This window comes from Engystomops pustulosus, chromosome 3, assembly GCF_040894005.1.
Source record: "Engystomops pustulosus chromosome 3, aEngPut4.maternal, whole genome shotgun sequence".
In the NCBI taxonomy this organism is placed as follows: domain Eukaryota; kingdom Metazoa; phylum Chordata; class Amphibia; order Anura; family Leptodactylidae; genus Engystomops; species Engystomops pustulosus.
The window spans coordinates 60,864,118-60,888,376 of NC_092413.1; the positions used below are offsets into that span (position 1 = coordinate 60,864,118).

Sequence of the window (24,259 nt, forward strand, 5' to 3'; positions counted from 1 at the left end):
ACAGTGTCAGAGATGATGGTTTGAATAATCAAACTTCAGATCAGTATTGACAATCCTAAGAATTAAACATTTAATATTATAAACCCATACAACCAATCACATATTGTGTAGCATATGTTTCAGCACATGGGAGCAACAGTCATACTTTGGCTCTGATGTCATTCTGAGCCCAAATGCCTTATAAGAAGGCAACAGTATTTACAATTGCAATTTTTACATATTTTGTATTAGTACAAATGAACTACAATTCTGGTTATGACAACCACAACACATAACATTTTAAAGTAAAGAGACTGGTAACATCCAGTTTCCCAGCTCTGCTTTTAACATCCACACTATTCCACCGAGGTTTACTCTCACATAGGGAAACACACCCTTTTACCTGACATTGCTGGCTTTACATAGGGCTTGTTAGCCCTGGCCTGGAATGGCCAGCCCTGGCATGGCCTGGCCTGGCCATCCAACCCAGCACTTTGACTGCTCCAGAAAAACCTGTCCCAGACCACCTGTAGTGCATCTATACTAAAATAACAAATGTGTGTCCAGAGCTATCAACACTGGCTGCCTACAGAGGGCCGACTTCCTGGTAATCTCCTTCCCCTTTTGGGGACCACTTGTTCATGGCTGATTTTTGTTTTCTTTAGTTTTCTTTGTCCAGCTATTTTGGGCAATTTATGGACAAATCTCCTATAATATACCCCAATTCCCAGAAATAGCTAGAGTGGGCAGGGACAGTCTTGAATCACATTGACCTTATTTACCTGGAGTTTCTCAATGTATGTCAAGTATCTTGCTTCTTCCAACACAATGGCAAAATTAGTTGGACTTATAGTGAAGCCACCATTTCTTAGTATATCCAGGACAGGAAAACAATGTCCAAGTAAGAGGCTGCATATTATCTGAGGGGGCATAACATCTGGTCCATAGCCCCCTGTTGCTTACTCAAGTACTGCAAGGATCTTTCTGGTGTGGAACGCTTTCTTCTTCTGCAATCTTCACATTCTCTGTGAAGTTAGGTTGTTTAGATTGTGATCCCCATGCGGACAGGGACCAAGTTGTCATGCTTTGTGCAGCGCTGCGTAGTCTGTGTGTGCTATATAAATAAAGAATTATTATTATTATTATTGCTTCTGGTTGGGTCACAAGGCAAGAGATCTCTAGAGTCTCCCTATCTATCCAGGGCTTAAACAAGTTAACTGACCGGGTAGGGTTTTCTCCAACCTGAATTATGGACCTGATTGTTAAAGGGGTATTCTCGCCTGGGCGTTCACATTCAGTTTCACTAATCTTCCATTTATAAACATTTCTTCAATTGGATGTTTTTAAAAAAAATGTTCCTGTGTGAAGATAATTTCCCATAAATGTAGTCATTCTGTCCCTTAGAAACCAGATAGCTTCCTCGGTTACGACCACGTCACACTCTGGCAGCGGGGGCCAGGCATGAGCTATTGAGTCTTGTCTGACCTCCTGGATTCAGCGATAATTACCACAGGATGGCTGTGGGTCATGTAGTAAATCCCGGACATTTCATATACAAAAACCTTTCCTTTCTTTGTGCAATCCCTCCAGCAGAGGTGGCCGTATCCGAGGAAGCCATCTCGTTTCTAAGGGACAAAATGACTACATTTATGAGAAATTATCTTCACACAGGAACATATTTTTTAATAATATCCAATTGAAGAAATGTGTACATATGGCAGATTAATGAAACTGAATGTGAGTGCCCAGACGAGAATACCCCTTTAACCTTGACCACCCCCTCAGCAATCTTTGCCATTTTGCCAAGATTTGTTGTTTGTATTAGCACCAGAACCTGGTCCACTGACCAAACTGCCTAAGAGGGGATGTCCTGTTATAGATTCTAGCATGTGCATTTTGAGCCTTGAGAATATGTTCTTTGACAATAGGAATTGCCTGAGCTATCCATTCCTGCAACTGGGAAGCATGTGCACTTTTTCAGGGTCTGACTTCCTTTGCTATATCTAACAGTGGGTGTCGACTATACAGAAGCTCAAAAGGAGAGAACCTTGTGAAAGCCTGGGTCACCGCCCTAAGGGAAAACAACAGCAAGCATAAACAATACAGTCCTTATTATAAAGCATGGTACCATACTTTACCCCCACTGGGTTAGGTGTACCTATTCTGTCCTCAGACTTTCAAATGGAGCCGGCCCCTTCTCTGTTTCTAACATCCACACCATTCCACTGGCCTTGCCTTGTAATCCCTGGCCTGTTACGTGGGAGCAGCCATCCCACCCAGCACTTTGACTGCTACACAAAAAGCCGTTTCCAGATTAGCTGAATTGCAGCTATACTAAAATTACAATTGTGTGTCGATGACGTTTTGCCACTGACACCAGCAACAATGGTTTTTACTTTTCTGAGGCCAAGCACCTCTGTGACACATTTATACTATCCACAGTAACCCATTATGCCTTCCTATTGTACACAGTAACTAACTCACTAATTTTATGTATGTATATTAGTAAATAAAAGTAAAATAAAAATAAAAGTATATGTTCTCATTTTTAGCATGGCATCAATAGTATCCAATACATTGGCTGCATCAGTTGAATTCAAGAAAGGAAGATCATCAATTTGGCCAGAGTGGAATGAAGCAGATATAAATGCTGAAAAATGGGATACAGGAAAAGCTGCAAAGGAGAAAGATAAAAGTGGGAAGAGTCCAGGATTAGTAAGTTTTGTACATTGCCACAGTTGACAATAGAATAACTATTCTATCAAAATTCAAATTTTGTCTTAATAAAGTTTGTTGCTAACTTTCTAATAAGGCAAAGTGGTATTTATTTTGTCTCACTAATAGTGATGAGTGGACCCGTTGGCGTTCGCAGAAGGTTGAGTTTATCCGAACCTCAAAAGCCAAACTCTCCACTTTAACACCCGCGATTGGTAACTCGTTAGATGCTGCTGGGAAAGCCTCTGGCATGTGTGCCCTCCAGTTTGCTGAACATCTGTGCTCCCCGTTGACATAATGGGAGCGACAATTCTCATGAAATCAATTGCGGGTTCAGTTCCGCTCATCATTAATCAATAACATCTGTAGTGAATTTTAATGTAATAACTTATGCATTCCACATAGACTGTATGGGGGACATTTATCATTATACAGGCACTTATCGCTTGTTCAAGCTATTCTTCACCTAATACAGTGTAATACAGGTGTATTACACTGTATTATGCGACACACTGAGCATGCTGCGCAGGACCTGCGGCTCCCCGGAAGGAGATCGCGTTGCTCCGAGCACCAGGGTGGGGTGGTCCGATTCCAGTTAAATGCCCCTGACAAATCTCCGATCGCGGGTGTTCGAGGCGGTTGTCGGCTATCATATACTGCCGACACCCGCAGCTTCTGGCGCGGGCTCCGTTTAGGAGTTTGACGTACTATTACTGCATATTGCAGGAACGCACCTCCCGCCATGCAGTAATAGTATGTCAAATGTCGGGAAGGGGTTAATAGCTCATGTTTTACACTCTAAAGCAGCTGCATCCAAAATAAAGTCCATGTGAGATCTAATAAATAATGTTGAACAAAAGTGAACAATAATCTATATTATTTTCCTTTCTAAGTGTGCAACTGTTGGTCCTAGTGCGCATCTAATCTTTGTTAAATAACATAGGAAGCCAATTAGCATGGCTCTGTTTCTGGAATATTTTTTTAATACTTTTCTGTACCTTCTGAGATTTTCTACACATTTTTGAAGCTCCCATTGGGGGTGCAATTTGTGTGGGCTTATATTTGTTGATTTTTCATAAAAGCTATTTTTGTTTTGTTTTCAGCATTTTTTTGATGATCCTGAAGGAAAAATTGAATTGCCGGCTAATCTAAAAATCCATTCATGGAAACGCCCCCATGAGTTTATCACAAGTACGGTAAGAGTTGTTGCACCTTGAATAAAAACTGAATTTTAATAAATTATCTTTTGAAGTTCTGCAAGATTATGATGAATTGTAGTATAGTGATTATTGTCTTCATTTATATCCTTCCCAAAGCAGGCATTACACTCTTGAAAACATGTCATTGAGAAATGACACAAATAACACTTGCTTATGTCTTAACACTAGCCTGCTACATAAAGCACAAATTCTGAGCACAGCAGCAAAAGACATATTTTCAATTTTTATTATTACAATTAAAACTAAGCAACGGTCTATGATTTGCATATTGTTGCTGTTTGTGCTTCCTGCAAAAAGAAAAACATACAAAACAAAACTATTATGTTTGCTACACAAACACAACTCAGTAACGTACTGTATAAAAACAGCTTTGCTAAATAAACTCATACACAACCCTTTTAGGTATATACACACACATTGTTTGCTAAATAAGCTCACCCATTGCTCCGCTCTATATATAATTATGCACACAGCCCTGAAACACACAAACAGTCATGCTCCAATGTACAGTTACACGCATCTTACTAAAATCCATGGTACAGTTTACAGTATCCTCTATGCTGCTTCTAACTCCTCCCCTGCATACAAGAAATTACATATTTATGACATTATTCAGAGCCCCATTATTACATTGGAGCACAGGGAGAGGAGAGGGGATTGTTTTCTGTTTCTCACTGCTGACTGCATTTTAGATTAGTGTTTGGAAAGACAGATGGAGAGCGAGAGAGTGAGTGTTGCAGGCGCAGAGAAAATCAGGAGTAAAGCTTTTTCAGCTCTTCACCCAACAGCAAGTTAGGTTTGCACTGCCTAGGTTTTAGGTGCCGATGATTAATTTACTTTCTATATATTAGATTAATATACTTTCTATAATCACTTCCATATTCTATTACCATACCACTAATGTATTTTCAAATGGATATTTAAAACATTTTTTTTTTATTAAAAAAAAAAAAAACTATATTAAGACCAATATTACCAATAATGTCACAGTACCTGCGTCAGATATTACTTCCATACAGTGATTTAATATTAACATTTTTGGCCATTATTAACTTTTCTGATCTGGCCTGTTTTGATTATAGAAATGTGTCTCCCGTAAATGTTGTTCCATTTTCCCATTCACACTTTGATGTGGAGAAAGGAGAAAAGTTCTCCTTTACAATTAGGCAAGACATACTGGGGGTCATTTACTAAGGGCCAGATTCGCGTTTTCCCAACGTGTTACCCGAATATTTCCGATTTGCGCCGATTTTCCCTGTATTGCCCCGGGTTTTTGGCGCACGCAATCGGATTGTGGCGCATCGGCGCTGGCATGCACGCCAATCGCACGAAATCGGGGGGCGTGGACGATCGAAAACCCGACGGATTCGGAGAAACCGCCGCATTTTTTTAAAAAAAATGTCGCTCGTCACGCGCTTACCTTCACTCAGCCCGGCTCGGTGTACTCCAGTGCGTTCCGATGCTCTTCAGCGCAGCAGCGACATCTGGTGGACGGCGGAGGAACTACCTTAGTGAATCGCCGGAAGACCCGAATCCACTGCAGAGAACGCGCCGCTGGATCGCGAATGGGCCGGGTAAGTAAATCTTCCCCACTGTGTTAACATTATGGGTTCACTTTGCTTCCATGACATTTAAACTGCATTGTCTATCCAATGCACTAATTCATACTAATACTAAATTCATTGTAAAGCTTGTCTGCCTGCAGTTAGTCACCAAAAGTTACCAGTTGCTGGGCTCCGTTCTTCTTTTTTATTATGGATAGCATATATGTTAGCGTGCATGTTATCTGGCAGACTATAGGCTAATTCCAACTTTTGGCATGTGTCATCAGCATCTCTTGAATAGCAATGAAGTTTTTATGGAAATTATTTAATGGGAAAAACTATTGCAACAAGCAAAGTAGAGAAAAATAATAGTCTGGTAGTACGGATTTTGTCAGTAGCTTTATAATTACGCTTTAAGCTCTAAACTGGCTGCGTCCTAAAGGATGTGAAAAGAGGTTAAAGGCATGCTAAACAAAACACCATACAAATGATGGAAATATACACAATGATGAGTTAACAAAAAGTGTGCTAAACTGCCACTGGAAGGTGAGTGGGTCAATCGGTTACAGGTTTCCACCAGCTTAATGTTCTGTATGACTGTCCCACAAAAGAGAACAAAGATCCTCATGGCTCATCTGAGATCTTACCCCCCTATGATGGGCACTCCCTGTCTGCCCTGGGAGGGTCCTAGTTAGGCAAGATCCTTAGGTCTAAGAAAAGCTGAAAACCATTATAAATAGAGTATATAAAGCTTTATTTAAAAAGGATGAATTAGATGATTAGAGTATAAAAATGGGAAAAAAGGAGTCTAGTTTGGAACTGGAAGCAGGATGTAAAGTAGCAATTAATTTGGCTTTGTTTTGAGCCCGAATAAGTGGTGGATTACTTATAACTCCCATACATTCTTGGAGTGAGAAAACAAAATGATGCGGTTGCTAATGGAAGAGTATATTAATCATCAGAATAGGGCGAAGATGCTGTGAATGGAAAATATGGGGTAAATTGCCCAGGATGGGGGAGGTAAGGGCAAAGATGAGGATGGGAGATGGGAAGGGAGTGGTAAGAAATAGAAATGATAAAAAGGGTTAAATTGGTGATGTCCACTTATGTATATTTGTATTTTGTAAAGTATGACTTTTTTGTATTATTTAATAAAGAATATTCAAATTTAAACCTTTTTAAATTAAATTAAAAAAAATTAAGTAGCTGAAACCTTAACCCAAATCTAGGACAGATCAGAACTCCTCAATGGAAGGTCATAGAGCAGCAATGCCCCCAACACATTTGGAGACCTAATATGGCTTTGCTACTATGCTTCCATTAAGAATTCTGTTTACTTTCTAACTCCAGTGTTCTAGAACAGATTGAGACCCAAGTGGGTGTTTGTCCCGCTTCTCAGATATTAGGAACATAACCAATACACGGCTAGGGCATACCTTACTCTATAGCCTCCTATGGAAGGATGGCTTTGAAGTGGAGCTGCTTTTTTCCAAGAACACCACTGGTTCTAACTAGGCTTCTACAAGGTGCAAGATATCCTGTTCAGAGCCGATGAAGTTAGATCACTAGCAGAGCTAATAAGGCCATATTTTTGTACCTAACATGATGTTCATTTTTCATATTCTCCACATCTATCCCCTTTAGATAGGTAGTGATAGAGGGAAGCACTTCCTTGAGTTTCCTGCAATCCCATCTGAAATCTCCCCTTACTGGGATACCTTGTCAGCTTTGCCATGGTCATGGCCCTTTTTGTGATGAATGGCAAAGTTGTACTGCTGGTGTGTAAAGCATCAACATAGCAATTTCCCTTTAGTTCCAGATGTGCTGTGTAACCAGCTGAGGGGATTGTAGCCTGTCTTCATGGTGAAATGACACAGATGCTGCAGAGCCCAAACGGTGGCTAGGAATTCCTAGCAGACTGCTTCTCTCCGTAGGAGCTTCTTGATCAGGTGTATAACACAGTGGAGATAATTTACTAAGGGTCACAAATGGCACTTTTGTCGGAATGCACGCAATCATTTTTTGATGCAGTTGCGCTAGCTTCCATGCATCATAAATTGGGAGGCGTGCCATCGGCTGATTTGACTGATTTGGACTGAGCACCGGATTTAACATTCAAATTGTGTCACAAGATAATGCACTTACACGCACCACGAAAAAGAAGGTGGACTTCGTCGGACCTGAGCGGGGGAAGTGACACATGCAGGATATCGTGCACACAATCTTAGTGAATCACAGCAGAGTGCATTCACAATGCACTTTCGGTGCACTCCATCGGCCAGGTAAGTAAATGAACCTCATTGTTCTTGGTCCTTAGAGTCTACTGGGCTGCTCACAGCACAAAGTCGATGCCATTGGTACTACATAACCCTGTGCATAATCAGGGGCATGTAGTACCGGGAAGCTGAAAGGGCATCTCACAATCATTTGTGCAAGTTCATGTTGGTTAGGACATCAGGGGCTTCAGGCTTTTATGGTAGGGATTGAACCTCTTATAGTATCCAGCAATGCCCAGTAAGAACATCACCTGTTGCCTTAGGCAGTGGACCTTGCTCATTCCAAGTTGGTATTTTCCTGAAATGAATGTCAAGCTTATGCCCTATGTCTGCACTATGGTTCTGATTTGATTCTGTGTTGGGTGGACATTAGGAGTATTGACCAGAATGGATGATCTGCATGGTGTGAATATGATTATAGAGAACAGAAATAAAGAATCTTTGGATTCCTATAGCTTTTTTATTCACGATTCCCATTTTGTGACTTCTTGGTTATCCAATGTGTTCTGATCTGGAGGTGAAGCATAGATTGTCTTTGACCATTTTATATTGAACTGGTTTGGTGTTATTTGCAACTTACACCATTAAAGGGAACCTGTAATCAGGAAGGTCATTTTTACATTTTACATTTTTCCATTAGCCTCTGACATGTTGATTAACATTACCTGCTCCCTGCCAAAATATATGTAAAAATCTGTAAATAAAATTTAAAGGTGCAGGACATGTGATGCAGACATGTGGCCAGCAGCCATATTCAGTCCTGTGTCTGCACAACAGGGACTAATTTTTTTAAACTGTAGATTAAAGAAATAACAAACTTGAATAATCACAATGCAGGCAATGCACAGTGGAATTAACAGTTTTACATATATCAATGAGAAAATCTATACCCATAAAAGTCTGGCATTAAATCTGCACAGCGTTTTAACATATACCAATCAGAAGTATAAACTAACAAATAAAATATACATTGTTAATATACTAGGCTACTAGACTATTCTAGGTACTTCCGAGTTCGTAATATCTTGCAACCTTGTGGAGGATAAAGTGGATTCCACCCATCTCCCCTAGACATGACCAGCAAATCGGCAAGGGTCTTCGGGCACTCAATGAAAGTCTCAGCACACATCATGGCCCAATTAATACAGTGGCAATAGGTTGGAGAGTGAGTCTCGATATGTACTAGGATAGAAGTTGGTACGATTGGAATTGCACCATTCCCCCATACACTCTTAAACTTGTCCAGGCAGTTTCTGTGTTTGAATATCAGTCAGTCCTGTGTCTGCTCAACAGGGACAAAATCAACGGACTGATTAACCCCTTCCCGCTGAGGCCCTTTTTGTTTTTGTGTCTTCATTTTTCACTCCCCACCTTCAAAAATCTATAACCTTTTTATTGTTTCATATAAAGAGCTTAAGGAGGGCTTATTTTCTGAGTAAAAAATTGCACTTGATAGTGATGGTATTTAATATTCCATGCCATGTACTGGGAAGCAGGAAAAAAATTCCATGTGCAGTGAAAATGGTGAAAAAAAACCTGTTTGCGCTGATTTCACCACTTTTACTTTCGCCCCCCCCCCCCCAATGACATGTCTACTTTATTCTTCATTTTTAAAAATTCTTAATTTTGCCATCTTCTGGCACTAATAACCTTTTCATACTTCTTTGTATGGAACTGTGTTTGGTGTAATTTTTTTTTTGTGGTTTCAATGCTACAATTTGTAGGACTGTACACCCTTTTGATCACTTTTTATTGAATTTTATATGCCTCCGGCAGCTTTGCGGCATTTACAGGGTCAACAACACGCAATCGGTGCAAGCACCGACCGTGGGTGGTACCGGTGGGTGTTTGCTGCAATATGTAAAATAACGCCCTCCTTGTATGGAGAGAGTGTGCTAAATCCATTTTACTATTTTTACAACCATTACATATTTTGACCCGTGTTTTATAGGTGTGAGACTTTGCACTCAGTATAGCAAATTATTTAGGCAATTGCTGACTCACATCTTTATCATTTATATTCATGGTCTTTCTTAATGCATAATTAAGCATAATTAATATTTCAATGGGTCACTAAAACAAGCAGGACTAAGCCTTAGCCTCCCTCGACATGGCGAAGGCCTTCTCTTCAGTCCCCTTAAAGTAAACTACTGATTATTCAGGAGCTTTTCACCGTAGTTCCCCCTGCAAATTCTTCAAAGAATTACATCCCTGCACAGGCAGATTTGGTGGAGTTCTAAGTCTAAACTCAGTCCGACGACCTTGCAACATCCGACAACAAAATCTAGTATGGCGCTTCCAAATTTTTAATTGTATTACCTAGCTGGACAACTGCAATATATATTCCCCTGAGTACTGGATGGACAGTTCCCCAATTCAGAGCATCACTTGTGTTATTACTTGCAACTCCAGACCCCGTGGTCTATAGTGGAAGGCTCTCCTCGCCTCCCACTCCCCATCCTACCTCTGCGCAGGGTTGCGATTCAGGTCAGGAAAGCGGCTAAATCTATCCTGCACTTCACTGATACCGTAGCTACCATCCGCCTCTTATCCGACATATACGTAGATGGGATATTGGCCTCCTTCAGTGACTTGCAGGGAAAATATGCCTTAGACAGGTGCTGGTCCTATCTGTACATTCAACTGTGACATGCTCCAACAGCACAATTTTCCAACTAAGCTCCACCTATATCCAAATACCTACTTGTAGGTGTATCCAAAACAGAAGGACCAAGAGGGTTAGTCTTGACAGTCTATACACAGCTCATTTCAAAAAGCATTAAGCATTCCCCTCTACGGGCACTGTGCGGTGCAAGGAACTCATTCCCACTCTTCAGGATGAGACAGACGAGGATATCCTCTCTTCCTATCTAAGGGTTCCCCCCTCAGTGAACTATAGAATGACGCAACTTTATATAGTGCACCAGGCATAGCTGGGACGTACACCCAACACTGCTTGTCCGCGATGTGGTAGCTCCCTGGAAGATGATTTTTGACATATGTATCGGATGTTTTCCCCCTATTGCCTTTTATCCCTTCACCGACATGTGACATAGTATTACGTCACATGCCGGCTGTGGGGGGTATGGATTTTTCCACAGCAGTTTATAAAATTCAAGCTGAGCTCTGAATGGTTTCAATGAGCAACTAGAATACTTTTGCTCTCAAACACTTCTGATAGGTCTCCTCCAATGTGTATGAAGCACCTGTGCCTGCTGCCTGCACCCACTGCCCACCCTAGGCTCCAACCTTCTATTATAGTGGGGTAGGAATAGTTGGTAGAAGGCTCGGGTTGGCTGTGGGCTTGTAGGCGCTGGGGAATGCTAGCGACATACATGTAGCCACACGCTTTATACTCAGTGGCCCACATTTATTAAGGCCCCTGCACCAGTTTTTTTGTTTGACTTTGCACGTTCTTTTCAGTGCAAACTGCTTGCACGTGTATTTATAAAGTGTCCCGCATTCTTCACTGAAAGAGGCATTCCAGTGCACAGTTGAACCGCGTGCCGAATTTATCATGTCCGACAGAATTGTGTTGCACACCCTATGTTAAAGGTGCACGAAAAAATAAAAGTTGGTGCACTCTGTCGAAGCAGTACAGTGAGCAGCAGATTCATGAAGGACGTGCACTATAATCTTGAATCTGGCGCACCTTGCACACAGGCAAACTAGTGCAGTTTGCACTATTTTTGATATACGTGGGCCATCATATATACTTAAGAAGATCTGTTTTCAATTGTATTTTAACATTAATTCTCAATAAAGATTATATTTGTTTACAGTTTGCATATACAGCATATTTTTCCTCCACAAGCGTTAAGTTATTGCAGATGTCCTGTAACAGGTGATATACCTAGAAACTGTAGTATAATTGTTAGTTAAATGGCCTACACTTGAGGGCATAGACTGACAGATATTAGTTTCCGCCCACTTCACCTCTAGTGAAAAAGATTTTTGTCAAACACTTTCAGAACAGAAAATGCCATAACTTTGGAAAAGAACAAGCAGCACAAAGTAGGCATCGTTCAGTTTGTTTTCAAAGGGGGAATCACATATAATTATTTGGTAAATTCACTATAACTTTATAGTTGGGTTTTAAAATCTATTAAAACCTATCATTAATAATAATACTAATAATAATCTTTATTTATATAGTGCCATCAAATTCTGCAGCACTTTATAAACTTATGTTAATTTGGTATCCCTGTGATCGAATTAACCCAAAGAATAAATGGACAGTGTCATTTGGAGTGGACAGTGAAAACAGCAAAAACAGTGTCCACAAAAACTTCCGTAAATCCATTTTTTACATTCAATTTCATTGCATTTTGAATTTTTTTCCAGCATTCCTGTACATGGCGTGGATTATGAAATATGATCACTCGGAAGAACAAAATGTTAGAAAGAAAGCAAGCTCTCATACAACTCTTTACATAGAAATAAAGTTATGGATTTTTAAAAATGGGGAGTAAAAAATGGAAAAACAAAAAATCTAAATGGCTAGGTAGGGGTTAATTCCACCTTTCCATACTTATTAAGCCTTATTGCTTAAAAATGCTTAGGGGACCATATATTTCTAATTGTTATTGTTTGGCCTTGTGTTTCGGCCCTGTGTTTTGGCTGTGGTGAGCTCTAATTTTAATGATGCCATATTATGGTACATATGACCTATTCTTTTTTTGTAGATGAGATGAAGGAAAAAATGTCGACATTGTGTATTGCATGAGCCTCAGCTAATCAGTGGAGTCTCGCAGAAGATAACAAAAATTGTGTGCATCACTTTGCTAGTCTAACATTTAAAAAAAAAAAAAAAAAAAGTGAGGCAGCAAAATCAGCACTATTTTCATACATTTTAATTATTACTCTTTTTTTTTAGTTGTTTTTTTAATTTTGTACACAGGATATTAATGCCATCTAGTGGAACTGTACAGAAAGCTCAGAAAACTCACTTGCTTCTGAACAGTGAATACAATCAGTCTGATTTACTATTTTCATGTTGATGAAGTAGATGCGTTTTTCAGCATATTTTTGGCATGATCTGTGTTAAAATATCTCTGGACCAGTATAGTATAATCTATGTTTTCACAGAGAATCTTTACAAGAAGATTTACAACATTTAATGTTTAATTTCTGCTTAGAAGTCTTCATTAACGGGGTAATTTTTATGAATGAAGCAAGCTATTTTTGTCCATTAAATACTATAACAGCCAGAGCAGGTTTTGATCAGTTAATCAAATGCTAAAGTCACCCTGATTGCTAGACTCAAGGACAGCACTGTTCTCTATTGATTGAGACTCATTCTGATAATCAGTAAGCATATCATATCCAAATGCTTACTATGATAATTTGTTCTAGAAATTATATTTTAATAACTGATGTTGAATATGTGATCCATTTGTAGCAATAAAGTCATGTATTACAAGGCCCATTGACAATTTTAACTGTTCCTATGTGGCGTAGTTCATCCATATATGGGTTTGAAACTACAGACAGTCCCCAGGTTACATACAAGATAGGTCCTGTAAAGTTTGTTTTTAAGTTGAATTTGTATGTAAGTTGCAACTGTATATTTTAGAATTGTAACTCCAGCAAAATTTTTTTTGCTCTCTGTGACAGTTGGATTTAAAAAATGTTGGGTTGTCATAAGAACCAGGATTAAAAATGAAGCTTAAGGGGCGTGGCTAGGCAGCCAGAGTGCATGGATGCGTACTAGCTGAGCTCCGTGACCCACACAGGCTGAACAAGCGACTAACACAGTTACATCGAGGCAAAACCTCTCTTAAACAAGGCAGAATAGAGAAATGGTGTCAAGGACCCTGTTGCAGACTTTTACTGAGCAGCAGACCAAGAAGAGATCCAAGAAGGTGGCTCGCCTTGTGAAGCAGGTAGCTTTGGATCTCAATCCTCCCCACCGCAACTAGATCACTCCGTGGGAACCTCGCCAGGAGTGCGGAGGACCAGCTCAGCACCATCCATTCCGCAACTCCTAAACGGTGAGGCTGAGGAAAGCTGCGCCATAGCAGGTGACCTACAGGAGGCCCAGACCCCAAGGTCAGATAAGGAGGAGAGCAGGCCCCAATCAGCTGGATCTGGGACGGCAAGCTCATCAGCCCCCTCATAACATCATGGCATATATATCCCTGAGTCACGGAGGGGAAATAATAAAGGGACTGATTTGTGTGATACTTTGCCATCTGAATCTGGGCTTAGGGAAATGTCTATGAAGTATATAGGGTGCTACGGCGCACCTTCAAAGAAGATGTCACCCAACTAGTGCAACTATAAGTGAAGTAGAAGGCATTTTCGAATGCGGAGATACCTAATGTGTTTATGTTTTTTACTGTTTATTAATATGTATATCAGTTCTAGGGAAAGGGGGGTGGTTTGAATTTTTAGTTTTTATTATATATTTTTTTTACATATTTTTTTTATTTTTACTTTTACCATTTTTCAGACTCCCTAGGGTACTTTAACCCTAGGTTGTCTGATCGATTTTATCATTTACTGCCATACTACAGTATGATAGCATGTGATAGCACATTGTAATGAATGGGTTAAAATGAGACAGCCTCGGGTCTTCAGAAGACCGCTCCCCGATGACGACACTGTGAGCGACGATCCAGGGCAAGATGGCGGGGCATGGGCATCTTTTTTAAGCCAGCGGCAGCACCGGCGGCAGTGCCGGCACCGATCGCGGGTGTTACCGGTAAGGCTTTGCTGCAATATGCAGCAAAGGCTTACTGGCTATGGAGAGGGCTCTGTTTTAAACCGCTGTATCGCGGTTTAAAACACTTTTTAAACTTGATGGCCGAAGCTGTTTCGGCGCACCATGCGTGCGGCTCTCCTTCACTTCCTATGTAGCTGCGCGCACAGTCGCGTGCATGGTGCGCCGAAGCAGCTTCGGCCATCAAGTTTAAAAAGTGTTTTAAACCGCGATACTGCGGTTTAAAACACTAACAAAAATAAGCTTCGGCACCAGCTCACCCTGAGCTGGTGCTCGGTATTGCCTTCTTACACCTACCACTTCAAGTGGTAGGTTTCCTTTAAGGATCATTCAATGATGGCAGCCAGGGAAAAGGTGGCACTGCCAGCACCATTCCAACACCTATCAATATATGCAGATTTATCATCGGCAACACTACCACAACGAAGGCAACTTACACCCATCACCAAAACACCTCAGTCCCATACAAGTTGGGATTTCCCACCAGCTTAATTATCATGAAAGACAACATCACGCATGTTATCCATACGGTGGAAGAAGGCGCCTCACTGTTGGAGAAATGGAACCTGCAACCAACGCCTCAAGCACTGCAGAAGACAACAACATTAGTCCCAGTTACCCAGGACTGGCACAGACAGAAAAAGAGGGGGACAATTTCTCTGTTATAAATCTGGCATCTACAGAACTGTTACCCCAGTACAGCACAGAACAGTGCTACTTATATCCTTTTTGAAAGATCTTTTCAAATCAATGTTATTTATGTTGGTTCTGCTGTTGTTATGTTAGACAGGACACTGTGCCTCGGTTTCACAAAGATTGTGAGATAAACATGCAAAATGTCTTTTCTCCCAGGAATCTGTACTATAGATAAGAAAATACAGATATTAGGCCTGGTCTATACCCTTTAAAGCCAAATGGGGATCAAAATAACATCCTTTAACGTAAAAGGTTTAAATAGCCCACAAAAACATTCTTATATGTGGTCTGAGGCAAAGTCTTTGGAAGAAGATACGATATTCTATGCACACAGGAGACTCATGTTATTTCAAGGGATGCAGGGAAAATTTCAAATGCGCAGTTCCCAGTAATATACCAGTCGCATTTCAAGAAAAAAAAGCAGGGTAGTGCTATTAATCACACATAATAGCGACAGATATATTATATTAGTAGGATATATAAACAATGTGATAAGAAAATGATGAAAGAAATCACCCGGCTAACAAATGATATAACTAAACTGGAAAGGGAAAATAAAACCTCCCCCACACCAAACCAAGGGACGGATTTAGTGCAGCTTAGACACCAACTGAGACACCTACTATTGCACTCATATGAACACAAATTAAAGAAAATGAAAGCGTCATACTACTCCCAAAACAATAAAGCTGGGACGCTTTTGGCGTCAAGACTGAAAGCTAGGAATCTGAAGACTAAAATTCTCTTCATGTACCAACAAGACCAACATATGAAATTATATAGCCCAAAATATATACAGTAGCTAATGGATTTAGGGAATATTATAGTACACTATATACGATAATCTGAAAGAAGACCCCTTTTCCCCACACCCGCAACAACAAAACATTAACACCTTTTTGGATAGTGTGAACTTACCCAAACTGATCCCTGAGCAGATAGACACTCTTAATACCCCTGTAACACCCAACAAAATAATGGAAATCATTAAAGGACTTCCTATGGGTAAATCTCCTGGCCTGGACGGACAACTAAATGAATATTTTAAACCATATCAACAAATCATTCTCAATCCCTTATGTCAGATGATTCAAGCGGCAATTGCAACGGGTAGCTTTCCAGGGGAGAACCAGGAAGCACTTATAGTTACACTCCCTAAGCCAGGCAAATCTGCTGATACCCCCAAAACTTCAGACCCATCTCACTGCTAAATGCAGATCTGAAGATATATGCCAAATTTATAGCCCTGCGTTTGGCCCCCTTGATTCCTGGTTTAACTGGCAATGACCAGGCTGGATTTGTTATAAGCCAACAGGCCCAGGATAATACCAGAAGGGTATTGAATATTCTACATTTTGTGGAAAAACGGTCTATCCCAACAGTTCTGTTGGCCCTGGATGCCAAGAAGGCATTCGACCGCAATTCCCTCGTTGTTCGCCTTCTCGGTACTAGAAAGGATGGGGATTAGTGGAGATATAGGCGGTCCCCTACTTGAGAACACCGACTTACAAACTACCCATAGTTACAAACGGACCTCTGGTAACTCGTAATTTACTGTACTTTAGCCCTAGGCTAAAATAAAGAACTATAACATTTATTAAAGGTGTCTGTAATGAACCTTTATTGTTAATCCTGTTTCTTATGACAACCCAACATTTTTTAAAATCCAATTGTGACAGAGACCAAAAAAAATTTGTCTTGAGCTACAATTATAAAATATACAGATCCGACTTACATACATATTCAATTTAAGAACAATTCTAAAGAACCTATCTTGTACGCAAGCCGGGGACTGCCTGTATATTGACAGCTATCAAAGCCTTGTACTCGGGCCCCTCAGCCAAAGTTTTCATTAACAACACATTATCAGACACCTTTGGTATTACCAATGGCACTAGGCAGGGGTGCCCCCTGTCCCCTCTGATTTTTATACTGTCAATGGAACCATTGGCACAGGCCTTGAGATCATAAAAGGGGTGACAATGGCAGAGAAAAAGCATGTTATTTCTTTATATGCGGATGATGTTATACTAACACTTACCAAACCAATTCTATATAAACACAAACTGTTGGGGGGATTTGGACTCCCAAATATATATCATTATTATGTTGCAATTAACCCAACACAATTGGTACCAAAGCACCATAGAACTACCTTGGATGCAAATTGAGACATTTGTTTGTGCCTATGTCCCTACATTCTTATTTGCAAGTCTCATATCTAGGTCTAGATGTCCCCAAAAAAGCCTTGCCATTTTCAAAACTGACAGATGCCTTCACAAAATTAACTCTACAACACTTGGTTAAGCCTCTTGAGAAGAAGCAACATTTCCATTCCCAAAAAAGAGCTGATCGAAAAGCCTTTAAAAGATTTACGGCCCTTGTTTCAGAATTCTCGCCCTTTCCAACAATGGGAAATTACGCTACACAGAGTGATGTCAGAATCAGACATTAGAATGGCGGAAAGCCTTCTCACTTACACATAAGGCGCTAAAATGTAGCACACATGTTGAAACGGCCATGAAAACTTTTTTGTCATGGTACAGAACACCAGATGTTCTACATAAAATATATCCACAGGCCTCCAAGGAGTGTTGGAGAGGTTGGGGATCGACAGGTACTTTACCACATATATTGTGGGGATGCCCACATATACAAAATTTCTTGGAATCCATTAATCAACCTATTATCTACATATTTGAGTAAAATGTTGAACAACTCAATGAGTTTTGCACCACAAAAAAGGACACTGACCTGTAAAATCTTAACAATAGCCAAATTGTTAATCACAAGAATATGGAGGAACCCAGTCCCCCCAACCTTTAACGCCCTAATACATGAAATCAACATTACCTATTGAACCTCTCTAACGAACCTCTCCAGCAACAGCGCAAGCACAACCAGGTTTAGTGCTAGATGTCAGATTGGGTAAGTCGTGGCGAACTCACCCTGTGATGTTCCTCCTGGCTATGCCCCTGCCTATAGCAGATAAAACCCCCTTGACAAGAGTCCAACCAGCTATCAGGAACCTAACTAATGGTCCCTACAAGCTGACAGGGAGGACTTACTTTGTCTGGCAGCTGCTGGATGGTGAAGCGGACAGGTAACAGGAATTCAGATATAGACAACACTGGTTAACAGAAAACTAACATGAAACTGATTGATTTGTGAACATTTTTAATTCACGGGTATGAATCTTTCTTTGTATTTTTATAGATTGGGAATTTGGGAAGTGGTGTTGATGTTTTTTTTTTGTTTTGTTTTTTTCCACTTCTTAACACTTATATATTGTTTTATATGTGTTAGGGGCCATTGGGACATTTTAATGAATTTTATTTTTAATTATTAGGCATGTATACTCCGTTCATTCACCTTTTCTGCATCGCACAGTGGTTGGAACCAAAGATCTCAAATTTGGACTCCTCAGACCAAAGCACAGATTTCCAATGGTCTAATGTTCATTGAAAAGAAAAAGGGAGGTTTTTTCAGCTCACCCACTGTGTGCAGTCATATGTAGATCGCCGGTGCACGGATGAAACTGAGCCGGATCAGTGCTTGTAGGAAGAATGCGAACGGTAATCCAGCAGCCAGGCAGGTATGAAGACAAAATTGTGAATAAAAAAGTTGAAGTTTATTTCATCCTTTAAAAATATTAAAACGGTACCATGGTGAAAAAAACTGACGCGTTTCGAACTAAATATAGTTCTTAATCATAGTCTGATTATGTCTGATTAGACTATGATTAAGAACTATATTTAGTTCGAAACGCGTCATTTTTTTTCACCATGGTACCGTTTTAATATTTTTAAAGGATGAAATAAACTTCAACTTTTTTATTCACAATTTTGTCTTCATACCTGCCTGGCTGCTGGATTACCGTTCGCATTCTTTCTAATGTTCATTCCATGTGTTCATTAGCCCAGAAAAGTCTCGTCTGCTTGCTTCCTGTCCTTAGCAGCGGTTTCCTAGCAGCTATTTTACCTTGAAGGCCTGCTCTTAACAGTTGTTGTAGAGATGTGTCTGCTGCTAGAACTCTGTGTGGCATTGACCTGGTCTCTAATCTGAGGCTGGTAACTCAGATGAACTTATCCTCCATGGCAGAGGTGACTCTTGGTCTTCCTTTCCTGGGTTGCTCCTCATGTGAGCCTGTTTCTTTGTAGCACTTGATGGTTTTCACAACTGTAGTTGGGGTCACTTTCAAAGTTTTTCCAATTTTTCAGACTGACTGACCTTCATTCCTTAAAGTCATTTATAAGGCAATAAATTCCATTTATTAAACCTGACAGAGCACACCTGTGATTTGAATACCTTTTTTGGTATCTCAATAGAATGCCAAGAGTGTGCAAAGCAGTAATCAAAGCAAAAGGTGGCTACTTTGAAGAACCTAGAATATGAAACATATTTTCAGTTGTTTAACATTTTTTTGTTAAAGGGCATCTACCACCAGAATGAAGGACTGTATGCAAATGAGCCTGAGAGGCTCCAGGCTCCATCGGTGTTAATGGAGCCTAGATCCCCTCAGGCTCATTTGGAAACAGTCTTTCATCCTGGTGGTAGTTGTCCTTTAAGTATATATTTCCACATGTGTTAATTCATAGTTTTGATGCATTCAGTGTAATTCTACAATTTTTTTTAGTAATAAAAATTCAGAAAACTCTTTGTATTAGTATATCCAATCATAGTATATATACATCATATGTGTATGTACTATACAGTATGTGTGCAAATTTGATGTGTATATACTGTATGTGTGTTTAAATGTATGGATTTGTTTATACTGTATGAGTATACTGTATGTATTAGTGTATGATTGTATATACAGGCATGCCTATGCATACGACTATATAAATGTGAGTGTATGAGTTTAGAACTTAGGGTGTGTGTATACAACATAAATGTGTGTATATGGGTGTGTAAATGTGTGTGATTGTATAAACGTGTCTGTACAAAAATGTATATGGGGCCCCATGCAGAATCAGCTTTGGGGTACAGCCTCTCCTAGTTACGCACTTGTTATAAAAGTTGATTTTAGAAGGATGGAGGACATCTTTATGCACTTCTAAGAATTGAATCTAGTGTCAATTACTGTCAGTAAATATTTGTCTTTTTTCTCAGTTTATATTGTACAAAAGAGTAAAAGAATAATACTTTGTCTTTGTTTTCTATTTTGATTTAGTCTCCAGTGGTTGTAAAGGATGAAACCACTTGTGATTTATTTTCAGCAAACCAACATTTAGTTGAAAGTGAGGTATGTAAAATTGCAAAAGCAACAGAATGAAATTGACACTTCTTGAAACTCATTTTAAAGTTGTTAATTTTTCTAAAGTGAAAAAGAATAATTTTGTAATCATATGTTATTGTGGTTTTACCTTCCAGCTCATGAGGTGGATAATTAGTGAGGTCAGTGCCGTCTGGAGAATTTATAATGAAAATGTGACAGCTAATAAAGCCACATCTGTGGAACCATCAGTACTAGGATGGAAGCCCTGGGAACACATCTATGCTCTCTGTAAAGCCGTAAAGGGGCACATACCACTGTATAACAGCTATGGGAAATATGTTGTGAAGCTATATTGGATGGTAAGTAATTAAATTCACTTAATGAAAGTTCTCTAAAGTCAATATTACTTTTTTATGAGTACAACGATTCAGTACATTCATTACTTGAACAAATACAAACACAAGTTGTATTTCAAAACTCTTTATAGGACATTGACTTGCATGATAGCCCCACTAGAAAAACTTTTTAAATCATTGGTCAGCGGTATTATGTCATTCAATGTTGTGTTTTATTCTGCAGCTACATACATGTTGAATTATTATTGTTAGGTGATAAATATAAAGTCCAGGTATGCCACTCCTGTTAAGAACAGATGCCGCTATGTATGTATGATATTGTATTTTTGACATGGTTTTTGTCACTGAAGAACAATATAGGGATAGTTGTACTGCTCTATAATAGTCATTTTCAAAGATTTGTTTAGTTAGTGTTGGTTAGTTTAACTGATAGGCTCCCTTTAATCCTACCCTGAATGTGACATATTGCATGTTTATTACATCAACAAACATACTTTACACTTTACTTCTTCCTTGTTACAGATTATAAGGGTTTCCCCCATGCTCCCCCCATTACAGGTCATTGGTTGGCACTGCTGGACTCTCCTGACTTTGGACTATAAAACGCCAATTTTTAGCAAGAATTTTTCTCGCTAAAAAATATGTTTTATAGTATGTAAATATGGATATTCACAAGAAACTTTTTAAAATATAATTAGAGTATATTTTATATAGATATATGTAACTGTTTTAACCCAAATTAAGAATAAGACTTAATGTATTGACTGGAGATAATTTCAAGGAAGGTATAGCAGTATTGGACGTTACGAAAAATATCCTCCAAAATACTAAAGGAGTTGTGGGGCGAGGAGGTCCTATTTTCATGCTAGTTAATGCATCTGAAATGCAGTGTTTCAGTTCTTTTTATTTTCATGCCTTACATTTTTATATTTATTTTTGGCTTTCATCTTTTTGATCTCTTCTAAAATTGTTTCCACTACTAATGTAGTGCAGTGTTTTAACTACTGCCTTAAGGAATTCATTGAAATCTGAAGTCTACAGCATAAAAACTCTTAAACAAGCCATGACTCTCCAAAGTAACTTTGAAAAGGGATTCCCTCCTTCATGTTTTTTCCTAACCTATTCCTAAATATATCTAAAGACAATTGTAAATGTACTAAAAGGAAGCACTTTTATTGGCTGTAATATGGCTCTATCATGGTCCCTTATCTTTAGTACCTGAAACCATGCTTTTGATATCTTGTTAAAGCTTTGCAGATATACCAGCAGTTAAAGACATATATATACTCACTCTGTGCTGATTTTCAAGTTTAGTCGGTACAGTGTTTACACAAAAGATACATGATGGATTCACAGCTGCTCCCTGCTTTGGTGGTTGCTAGCAGGAGAGCCTTTTGTCAAGATCTAGGGATACAGAATTCTCATAAAAAGAATAGTAAGGTAGAAAGTAGAAGATAGAAGCTTTATGTAGCTATTTCACTTTTAGTTTCTACTACTTATACTTATTCTGTTTACACATTATGTGGTGCTTAGTGGATTAAATTGTTGGAATCTCACTGGATCTAGAGCACAAAGCATCACAGGAGTCATGGTCAGCTTATACTTGACTCAGCTTTAGGACAAAGACAAAAAGAGGCTAGTCTCCACTAACTTCACTGTTCCTGAAAAGTAGCATCAAAACAGAAAAATGTCATAACTCTAGAAATAGAACAGTAAGCAACACAATATGGGCATTGTTTGGTTTGTTATGAAATGAGGAATATATAACATATACAATACAATACTATTGATCCCCCCCCCCAATTTGGTAAAAATTATAATGAAATCAGATTTACATTTAAACTACCTTTATAACTAGAGATGGGTAAATTTGTAAAAATTCGATTCAACCAGGTTTGCTGAATTAAAAAAAAAAAAATTGATTAGATCTCAATCGAATCATCATGAATCACGTTAAAAAAAACAGGTATTTCCTGGCTGCAGAGAGCCTGTAGGGTGGCCACAGGTCTAATACCCAGCATTTCCTCCCTTTATCATGGTTTGAACATTGTACTATTTTTTGCCTCTGGTCTCTGTTCTGCTCCAACCACTGGTCTCCCATCTTTTATTTACCTAGTTATCTGCTATACCTTATGTTTATCTGGGGAACCTAATATTATAACAGTGTTGACTTTACCTTGTATGTTTACAGCTGATCAGTTTATCTGCTCTGCGGGTCAGATTCTTGGCATATTTACTAGTACTTTTCATTCATCTTGTGTGAGGAAATTACATCAATGTGCTTTGTGCTGACCTGTGGCCGTATGTGGATCTCTGTTATTGGGCTCTGATCCACTTCATTTTGTAAATATGTGTATTCTTACACTTTTTCAGTGGTTTTAAAAAACATGTATGTGGGACTTTTTGTCAAATATAATTACGTTTTTTAATTCTTTTTGCCTATACACACACTTGCCTGTTCTTCTGTTGGTTTAAGCTCATTTTTCGAGTGTGTTGGCTCTGTGGCATTACCCATTGTGTATTATTGCACGCCCCACATTGTTTGGTTTACGCTCTTAGAATTGCTACACTCTTCAATTCCATTTAGGCTACCAAGCCTGAAGCTTTTCATTCCTCCTGACAGATGAAATGAAGGGGAAAACCCAAACATAGTGGCAACGTCATATAGTGGTGGAGGGTGAAAACAGCATTATGGAAATCACAAGGCGTTCCCGGGTGACAGCGGTCAGTTGGCAGCAGCATGAGTAGGCTGCAGAGTGGCACAATGACAAATTGTGGAGGTGGCATTAACATGATAGACCACAGTGTGGCTGGTGCAGGGTCTGCTCTATGTCCTGCTGCTGGTGGCAGCTACCCTCCTCACTTGGAGGGTGAAGAAAGCTGCTCATTAAGGACTCCCGACTTAAGCTGCTACTACTGCTCCTACCCCTTCCATCTCCCCACAGCAGCCATCGCAGTAGTACGTGAGCGATGACCGCAAGAATCCCCTGGTCAGACCTGACGGAGAATGGACAATGGCGCACATAGGCACAGTATTTCTCTTTAGTACGCCAGTTGTTCCTCCCTCTCGGCAGCTTGAAAAAAGGCACCCATTTTGGACCAGTAACGAGGGTCCAAGAGGGTGGAGAGCCAAAAGTCATCCCTATGCCTGAAGTTTACTATTCGGCTGTCACTAGTTATGCAAAGCAGCATGCTGCGGGCCATCTGCGCAAGTGACTCTGAGGGACTCCCAGCCTCCATCTCCGCTGTATACTGCCACGGTGCTTCTGGGTCATCTGCCTCGTCTTTTACCTCCTCCGGATGCTCCTGCTCCTCCTCTCCTGTCACCTGAGTATAAAAACCACTAATTTCACCAGACTCTGCTTGTGCTCCGATGTCGTCCTCTTCAGCCCCCACCGGACTCATGTGGCCATGAGATGCAGTCGCCACTTCTCCAGTGCCCTGACCAGACAGATTTAGGAGCATCAGTTCCAGGACATGAAGCAGTGGAATGACTTAATTCAACCCGCAGTTGTGGTGACTGACAAA

General features: G+C 39.8%; 1 protein-coding gene across 8 annotated transcripts in view; it reads left to right on the top strand.

Annotated features, from left to right (window-relative positions):
- Positions 1-24,259, top strand: part of ADGB (androglobin) — a 261,865-nt gene that overhangs the window by 24,257 nt on the left and 213,349 nt on the right. For 7 of the 8 annotated variants that reach the window (XM_072140923.1, XM_072140925.1, XM_072140926.1 and 4 more), the window contains exons 2-5: positions 2,532-2,694; positions 3,798-3,890; positions 20,331-20,402; positions 20,531-20,734. In XM_072140923.1, coding sequence (XP_071997024.1) covers positions 2,532-2,694; positions 3,798-3,890; positions 20,331-20,402; positions 20,531-20,734 — 532 coding nt within the window. Of the gene's footprint in view, positions 1-2,531; positions 2,695-3,797; positions 3,891-17,669; positions 17,772-20,330; positions 20,403-20,530; positions 20,735-24,259 lie in introns of those variants that run through there. The other variant, XM_072140930.1, reaches the window with a different exon arrangement.